Source organism: Apis florea, unplaced genomic scaffold (genome assembly GCF_048593485.1).
Source record: "Apis florea isolate Af1SG1 unplaced genomic scaffold, ASM4859348v1 contig_3587_pilon, whole genome shotgun sequence".
Taxonomy (NCBI): domain Eukaryota; kingdom Metazoa; phylum Arthropoda; class Insecta; order Hymenoptera; family Apidae; genus Apis; species Apis florea.
The window spans coordinates 1,928,342-1,937,678 of NW_028256789.1; the positions used below are offsets into that span (position 1 = coordinate 1,928,342).

General features: G+C 47.5%; 1 protein-coding gene across 4 annotated transcripts in view; it reads right to left on the bottom strand.

Annotated features, from left to right (window-relative positions):
- Nucleotides 1-3,993, bottom strand: part of Hr38 (Hormone receptor-like in 38) — a 37,014-nt gene extending 33,021 nt beyond the window's left edge. For 2 of the 4 annotated variants that reach the window (XM_086914370.1, XM_086914369.1), the window contains exon 1: nt 1,896-3,730. In XM_086914370.1, the coding sequence (XP_086770496.1) occupies nt 1,896-2,157 (262 nt within the window). In that variant the 5' untranslated portion in view covers nt 2,158-3,730. Of the gene's footprint in view, nt 1-1,895 lie in introns of all 4 variants that reach the window. The other 2 variants (XM_086914372.1, XM_086914371.1) reach the window with 2 other exon arrangements.
- Between the last annotated feature and the right edge of the window lie 5,344 nt (nt 3,994-9,337).

Below are 9,337 nucleotides of genomic sequence, written 5' to 3' on the forward strand. Positions count from 1 at the left end.
ATCGAGGGAAGATTTCATCCTCGATTACATAGGATGGGATATCGTGGAAAGACTGACACACGCCGCTTCGCGTTCACCGAGCGTTTAAAAAGAATTAAGTAGTTACAGACGTGCCAGCTCAGACGGCCGACGATGCACGTCTCGCTAATGTCTGAGTCTGATTGCGGCTAACTACTTGTGCTGTGAAACGGCGACCATCGCGTTATTCCGAAGGTCTATTAACGTAATACATTCTCGTGCCACGTGTCACTGGTTATCCGTAAACCAATCATTTTCCACGGACAAAGTATTCTCGAGGTGGGTCTCTTTGTCTTGTCTTGTGTGCGTGAGAGAGAAAGAGAAAGAGAGAGAGAAGGCAGAACAAGAAGGACTCCGTCGCTTCGACCGATTATATAGATTTCTCGATCTCGATGTGTTTATCAAACTTTTACTCTCCTCGATTTACGGCCACGTTCGTTTCTTTCTCTTTTTTTTATTTTCTTTTTTTCTTTTTTTCTTTCCCTATCCGCCCCCGCGAACCTTGCATATACATATATCGCAATTACATGCCCACGTATAACGGTCGGGCTGACAATCGATCGTCCATCGATATCTTAACGGCGGAGTTTGAAGTCGGTGCCGCGGCACAGGCGGGCATTTAACGCGCGGAAGTCATAAGCGTTGATTTACCATTGTCACGGTCGTTACTCTCGGCGAACCTGACAATCGGTTTTCGCAATTCGACCGCGGCGCAGCCACCGGGCACAACTCGGCACAATGCAACCGCACCTGCACTCGCGTTCTACGCGCCGGTTATATTTGTTCGTTCGCGTACTCTCTTCTTTCCTGCGCGCGGACAGGTCTCGTGCGGGCCAAGTATGTACGCGGAAAAGAAACGCCTGCCTTGCACTCGGCCGACTGCCAGACTATATTTACCTTAACGTGCTGATTACACCTGTAAAGTGTCCCATCGAACGCGCAAACCTCGCTCCGATCAAGCGTGCGTCCGCACTCGAAATTTGAAATCTATCCTGTTGTTGGATCCAAATAACGTCGAGGATGCACGGCAAAAAAAAAAAAAAAAAAGGAGAAAAAAGAAAAAAACAACGATGATGGTGGTGATTTTTCGAAATGAAATCGATGGATAAAGGTATATGCGAATGATGAAAGTTGATGAAGCTTTTTCTTTTTTAGAAAAGAATCGATCCGAAGTGATTCCGTTGAAGGAAAGTCAACGATCGATCGGTGCGCGGTAAGATCCTCTAGATCCTATTCGCAGCTCGAATCGATTGGTTAGAGAAGAAACGGTTAGAGAGGGGGCAATTCGTCCCTTCGCTCTATCGTTCGCACCTCATCTCCGTTTCGCTCTTCGTTTCTTTAATGCCATCCCCATTAACCTTTTTCGTTTTCCAAACAGCAGCGGTACACACGCGCGCGCGGGAATTCGTTGCACGTACGCCATTGTATTTAGATCTCTGATCGATTCGAACGGGTGTAAAGGTCTCTCGCCGAACTCTCGTCGATCCTCCTCCCCTGACAGGAGGAAAGAGGAAAAAAAAATTGAATCGAACAGGATCGAACTCGAATCGATCGAATCGCGAAGAAAATGGAACAACTTGGAACAAAGCAACGCGAACATCGATCGCTTTGAACGAAATAAAATAGAATGATCCACTTCGATCCATCTCCTCGATCGATAATTTTTTATGTCAATCATCCAACCGTCACCACCACCATCACCACCACCACCATCACCTTTTAACCACAACCTAACCAGCCATCAGCGAGCATTGTACAATTTTTTTATGTACACAATGGTTATAAACTATAAACTCAGGACTGTCTCAAGGTCTTTGTTTCACGGTTTTTCCCTCCTCTTTTTTTTTTTTTTTTTTTTTCTCTATTAGATGACTTACACTTGTTCCAGTGATCGTGGCGTTGCGCCGCGTGATGCTCGAAGTTGCGATGATGGTCATGATTGTTGTTGGTGTCCGCCGCAATGGTGACCGGGTGGTACGGTGTAGTCGGTAGATGGATCGTGGTCGATCGATCTCGTTGATCGTGATCGCGATCGTGATTCTGATCGACGACCAGATGCCTGCCGGTGGTAGCACGCTGGTGAGTGGTCGCAGCACCAACTGCGGCTGCTTCCGTGGCTGTATCCTCCACGGTACGCATCGCACGTACGATCAGCAGCACTATGGCGCCTCGTTTTTACCCGTTTCATTCACCAAATCCAAGTCGGATACACCAGGGATCCCCGCCGGTCCCTCGATCCCGTGCTCCCTCTCCTTTCTTTCTTTTTTCTTTTTTTTTCTCCCCCTTTTCAAACGTTCCCGCCGCGCGGATGACGATCGACCACCTCCTCCTCGACGACCGCGATCATCCTACGACGAACGATCCTCTCTCGCACTTTTTTTTTTTTTTTTTTTCTTTACTTTACTTCTCCTCGCCCTCCTTCACCTTTCCGTCACCCGGATCCTCTCGCTTCTGTATACAGCACGGCCGCGCAAGCGCGCACGTGCACGATCGGGACGTGCTTAAACGGAAAAGCGAGTTGGAAAAGTTACACGTGGTTCGTGGACGCGACAACAGCTGATCCCGCGGAGAATACCCTCCTCGGGCGGGTGTATAATACGCGGAGAATCGGGCAGATGATTTCACATCGATGATGATGATGGATGTACACGAATGCGTGTTATTCAGGGCGCGATATCATCCCGTCGAAAGATAGATAGTTCCTTCTCTGGAAACGCTTACGAGTTTAGCAGCGGTCTCTCTCGACGATTTGGAAAACCAAAAGGTGAAGCAAAAAGCGTACGCGAGAAGCTGTGTATGTGTGTGTGAAGTAATGAACGAGTAAACGATGATGAGCGACGGGTATGAGAGTGAAAGGGGATAACTCGCAGTCGATAATTGTCACGGCTCCGTAAACGCCGTGAATTTATCAGCCAATTGGGTGGAATTCCTCGACTGTATCATTATCCGCGTGGATGAGAAACGACAAGAATCGACAGGACAAGACAGAACAGTGATACGTGGTCTACAACGTGATCCAGTCGAAAGCCGCACACACATAACTCACCCACAACACAATGAAAACAAGTGGATGACACACGTGCATCACCGACCTGTCTGCGTTGTCGTAGGGCTAGACGAATCCTTCCGGAATACGTCTTCGGAGGTCAGCACTCCACCGAGGAGCTCGAACACTTCTCGCATGCAGAATCCTGTTATATTTTTCCCGCGTTCCTTCCAAATTTATCGTCCCTCCGTCCCGAACGGTGACATCGTTGCCACTGTCAACGTCGTGCTGCTGTTCCCCAAAATTCTCGCGTTCGAGTCGACCAATCCTTTCGGCATCGGCACGACGGTCCGCACTCTTCTACTCCGTCGAAAACAATGATCCAGACAAGATTCTTCTTACTGACGTGTCGACGATGAAATCACGGGTCCCGTTGCCGGAGAACGTGGAGAATCGCGAGGACGCACCGAGTCCCGTACACGCGGAACCACGCGTGTTCGAAAACGCGCCAATAGTCTCTTCTCTCTCTTTCGTTGGTCACGCGAAACTCAAACACAAACGTCCTTGGCTACACCACCTTTCTTTCCTTCCTTCCTTCCTTCCTTCCTTCCTTCCTTCTTTCCTTTCTTCCTTCCTTCCGTTCCCAGGGTACGTAAACCCTGAATTTCCTTGACACTTGACACGCTCCGTCTCACGATTATCCACGATCCGTTTGCACACGAAGAAAACTCGATGCACAATCCTTTTTTTTTTTTTTATTTGTTTGTTTCTTTTTCTTTTTCTCGACAAGGATCGAAAGGAATAATAACGCGACGAGTGTTGTACCGGCGGTTGATCGCGGTTAAGAACGAAAGAGAAAGGAAGTAGAACTGAGAGAAATAGCGAGGAGACAGAGATAAAGAGAGAGAGAAAGAAAGTGAAAAACAGCGCGGGCACGTTTTGCAAGAAAGCGATACGCTCTCGCACGGGTGGCCGGCCGCCGCGTAACTGAGTCTGGATCGCGCGCGTTCCTCCGCTATATTAAAACCGTAGCGTGTATAGCGACGGCGGCGGCGAACGGCGCTAACGATGACGTCACCTTTGGACGTCATAAACACACACACGACAGCAGCCGGCGGATCGATGGACCTGGCTCGAGTGAGCGTCCCTATTGGCCCACGCGGCTGATGATGCCGCTGTAATGACGTCAGCACACCACCTACCGATCACCATCTCCCTCCACCCGGATATCTAACCCCACGCAAGCCAACCCAATCTAACCCGACCCGATCCACGAACGCACTGTTATACACCGGATCATCTCTTCTCTTCTCCTTTTCTTTGCTCTCTCTCTCTCTCTCTCCCACTTTTTCTCTCTCGCGCTCTTCTTCTTCTTCTTCTTCTTCTTCTTCTTCCTTTCCTTCCTCGTCCTTCCCTCCTTTCCCTCGAGGAAACACCTCGTTTCCGTTCGCACCCTTCGCCCTCGACAACTCGTTACGTTTCGACACCTCTTCCACTTCACAGCCGTCCGGTTTATTTCCATCTTCGCGCGGCCGTCTCTTTTCCGCTCTCTTGGCCCGCTTCCGTTCATATGTCGAGTTCAGCTGGTGGTCGCGCGACGCGTGTCTTGGCACCGACGATCTCTTTTGAATTATCGATGAGACGCGGGTTAAAACGGACCTTGGATACTGACGGATGGAAATGGAACATTGGCAATGTCGTTTATTAACCCTCGAGAAATTATCGGAGCGATACGAACGTATAAATACACTCGACGCTTCCGTAGCTGAAGGGAAGAACGTTGCAGAATGATCGCAATCCTTTCGAGACAATTTCGTGTAGATAAAATTCAATACAGATTGGAAAAAAAAAAAAAACAACTGGATGGAAAAACTGTCGATGCAAACTCAAATGATGTAATCAGGATATCGAAGAATTTTTTTTCTCCGTTTAATGCTCGGTCGAGCGGCGCGTGCGTTACAAAATTTTATTCGCTTTTTACAGAATGAAGCAATTCTGCGTAAACAAGGAAATCGATACACGAGTTGCGGTACGAGTTGCTCGTTTTGTACTGAAACGCGTTACACGCGACCATTATCGTGAACGATAATTTATACTTTATAAACATAGTGGGATGGCTAAAACGGAATGCATAGCGTACTTCCACCAGATCGATTAAAAAAAACGAAGGAAGCCGAGAGAGCTTATCCACAAAGATCGTTCCTCCCTATTTATCCGTTCCGTCCAATTCACCCTTTTGATCTTCTCTACTCTGCCGGTTAACCGGCAATCGAAAGTGTCGTCGTAACCTCTCGATCGATCTCCTCTCTCTCTCTCCTCCTTTATTCGTGGATTCACCGCGGATAAATACCGATATAAATCACCGTGAGAGAGAGAGAGAGAGAGAGCGTAAAACGGCCTCTAATTACGCCGATACGATACGCAATTATTCACCTACGCCCGTCAATCCGACGCCGTGGCGTTTCTCCGCGTCGATGGATCCGCGAGCGGATCGCGGGATTGACGTGCACAGCCGGATGATTATTGAACGAAATGCAGGAATCCTCGGCCCGTTCCTTGACGATCACGCGGCCGGAAATAATGCCAATTAACGCGCATCTCGTGGTGGAATCTCGTTGGTGGCAAAACTACGTCACAATTCGTCATCCCTTCCCTCCGCGCGTCGTAGATCGTAGCGATCGTAGACAGGTCGGTGTCGGTGTGAAAATCTGACCTGGATCAGAAGAAGAGGAGGATAAGCGAAATACACAGAGATGAAGAGGGATGAAAGGAAGGAAGGAAGGAAGAAAGGGGCGAGGGAGGGTGCTACGATTCACCTCGCCTCGTTGTCGAGGGATGCCCGCCTGCCTCTCTTTCCACTCTCTTCCGAGACTCCCGAGACTCCACCACCTCTGCAACCTTCATTCATGCATCACTCCACGAGCTCACCCCGCAGCTCCCTCTGCCATCCTCTGCCGCGTCTCTCTATCCCCAACCGCGGTGACTGGTGGCACGCGTGGCAGAGCGGAGGCGTAAGCACGAGCCGACGTCGCCCCAGTTAATCACCCGTAAGACGAGCTCACTTCGACACGTGACGAAACACGGCCGGTATCGTGTCGGCCACCTGTGAAACGAGCACTGATCTGGAAGAGGGCGCGAGAGAAGAAGGATAAGGTCGTTCGATAAGGTTCGCCGGGGGACCCTTTGGCGAGAATTCAGCCGCAAGAGAGATCGCGGCGAGTAAATTCAAGGAATTTCAGCGTGGAGTTGTCGCTTCACGGGGAATACACGCTCTCTTTGGAGGGAGGCTTGAGTTTAATTAATAAGCGGATAAAAACGGCGAAAGATGGATATTGATCGATCGATTAAAAAAAATAAGCGACCGGGTCACGCAAGGTCAAGCGATTAACGTCCTCCAAATGAAATCTCTATCGCCACCGTTTTTTTCTTTAAAATTCCGGCGCTGTTGCCTCGAACGAAACGAGTCGAGGCAATTCCGTCACCGAGATAAAGACGCTCTGTTCATGTCTGTGTCTATATTTATTATTATATCACCGGCTCGAAAGATGAAGACGTTGGCTTAAAGAGCTTAAAACTTCTTCCACTCGTTACCCGTAAATCGAGCATTGATCTAGGATAGTCCGGGGGGAAGGATAAGGTCGTTCGATCGATCCGCAAACCGGAATCTTCCGGTGAGACGTCTCGGCCGACGAAGGCCGGCGCGACTATCAAGACGATTGGTTGCACGGTATGCCTGGTAAACGGTGACAAGTTTAGCTTTGCATTAAAAATGAAAGAGAAAAGATACAAGGAGATATAAAAAAAAAAGTTGTTTGCCTCGGCACGCTCCAGTGGCACAGTGTCGAATTGGGTGATAGATTCAAAATTGTCGAATCTTCAAGGAAATCGGACTGCTCGTTGTTCCATCGACTCATAAATATTAATCGCGACGGCCAGCCTCTCCGATCTCGTCTCGAGATCCTCCGATTCTCGATTTCCTAGATTTTTACTTTTAATTGTAGAGGAACGTATAGATCCGCCCGATCGTTTAAAACGATCCAACATTTTATCTTTGCGTTTTCCTTCTTAATTCATAACAAAAATTCATTCGATTTCTTCTCTGGTGACAGCTTGTTTTCACGATCACTCGGTCAACTCAAATTATTTACTCATTTTCTTTAATTAGCTCGCCACCGCTTTGTGCCGCCTGCTGAAGATTATTGTACCGTATAAACGTTGCTTGGAAGCAGTACGGCGCATAATTTTTTATTAGGTTGTGGGATGACCTTTCTCCCGTATAATATGCGCTGTCAGTGGAAAAGCACGGATGCCAGTGAACCTCTCTCTCGTCCCGTCCCTCCCTTATATCGCTTTTCACTCTCAATGTAGACTTCCCGTTACGATGCGCTCACCAAGCTCGCATCGCACACAGATCGATTAAAAATTTTTCCCCTGATTCGAATGGCGGTCAAGTTGCTTGACGTTATACACCTAAAAATCTGACGTTGTACACCTATTATTCCTTCAAGAATTCGAAACTATATGCACGCCGCGTATATAACATAGGTGTAGACGAACGAATTCGAGACGATCTCGATGAACGAGTGGGAATATTTTTTTTTTTTTTTAGAAAGTCGCCTATGGTAAAAACCTCTTCTGGTTTGGTCCGGTTGAAAATCAGAAGAGATCACACACGCGCACAATGTATCGGGGATTGGATAATTTGCCTCGAGATGAGAGCCGTTTATCACCCCCTCGTCGAATCAACGGACGGGCGAGATCGTGATTTTAAATTTAATACGCTAGACATTGATTTAATAGCGGTGTTTTCTATAATTGCGTCGAATGATACGATGAATTAAGACGCTCGATGTTACGTATTAACCCTTGACTCGGTGGGGTGAAACGTTGGTTACGTAACCGGTAGAGGCGGTTCGACCTCAATTAACAAAGTAGATGGAATATATCTTTTGCGGGGACACTATCTCGCCTAGGATGTTTCGTATCAAGACGTATAAATCCTCCGGTAATATCAATATTTTATTCCTCTACATTCCCCGCGAATCACGATAGATCCCTCTATAGAACGTACCCCTGAACTTTTCTGCACTTCACCCGGCAACGAACGAACCAAAGATAAATTGCGCCGAGCTCTAGGAAGACACCTATTACAATCAATCATGCACGTTCTCCAAGAACAACGTGACTCACTTTAACCTGCCGGATTACCAGGTGAGAGATAAATTTCGCCATTAACGCCTCCTCTGTCAACATTTCTGGGATCGTGCGGAACGTGCAAGGAGGTGAACCGATGTGTGTTTTCAAGCCCGAATTCGAGAGCGCTCGTTTCGGTCCATCGCGGGGAATAAAGGATGCGAGCGGATTACAGAGGCGTGGAAAAAGGACAAAAAAGAGAAAAAGGAGAAAGAGGAGAAGGAGGAACCGGTTGTCGTTATGGGTTCTCTTCTCTCGTAGTCAGGAAGAGCCGGCGAGGGTGAGAGGTTTACAGGCTTTGTATTACGCAACACCACCGGCCGCGTGTAACGTCGGGTTACAAGACGAAAGTCGAGTGTCGCGCTGATATTCGTGCAACGAGAGTTCACGCACGTTTATAACACTATTTATAGAATACGAACGTTCACCTTTTATGTTCACCGAACACCGATGAAGAAGGAAGATCGAGCGGGATGAAAAACGATCGCACTTTCGTTTCGTTTCTAAGGGACATTTTTCAACGCCACGATGCACAGCAGCGATATAATTATTATTTATGCGATGTGTCTGATCAACGAGTGTGCGACTATATACACGAAATCGTTTCTCGAACCGAGGGGAATACGAGCACGATACTCGCGAATACTCGAATAAATTGTGTCGCGATACCGTGTTGGGTCTGTTTACTTTTCTATCGCATCCAGGACAATTACGTAATAGTATGATTCGATGATATCCCCTAGATATAAAGGGGATAGTAAAAAATGAAACAAGAAACAACGGATAAAAATCGATTAACTTTCGTACAATAACGAACGATCTTTATCCATGATTCGTACGAAGAATCATGGATAATCGTGGAATCAGTTCAAAGATCGTATGCACGTCTATATAGCTGTATAGATTCCTCCCGTAAATCTTATCTTACTCTATACTTTGCGTAACTTATCACCGTTCAGAATGCTAATATTTTGTTTACGATTGCGGTAACACGCCAAGTATATATCGTATCGTTCGTACCTCTGCTAATGCTAATTACAGATCTCTTTTAATCGCATACATTCGATGAATCTTCGAACGAACGCCGCGCCGGCTGTTCTATGGTGAAACGATCGAGCCGTTTCGCCGTTCACGAGCTTA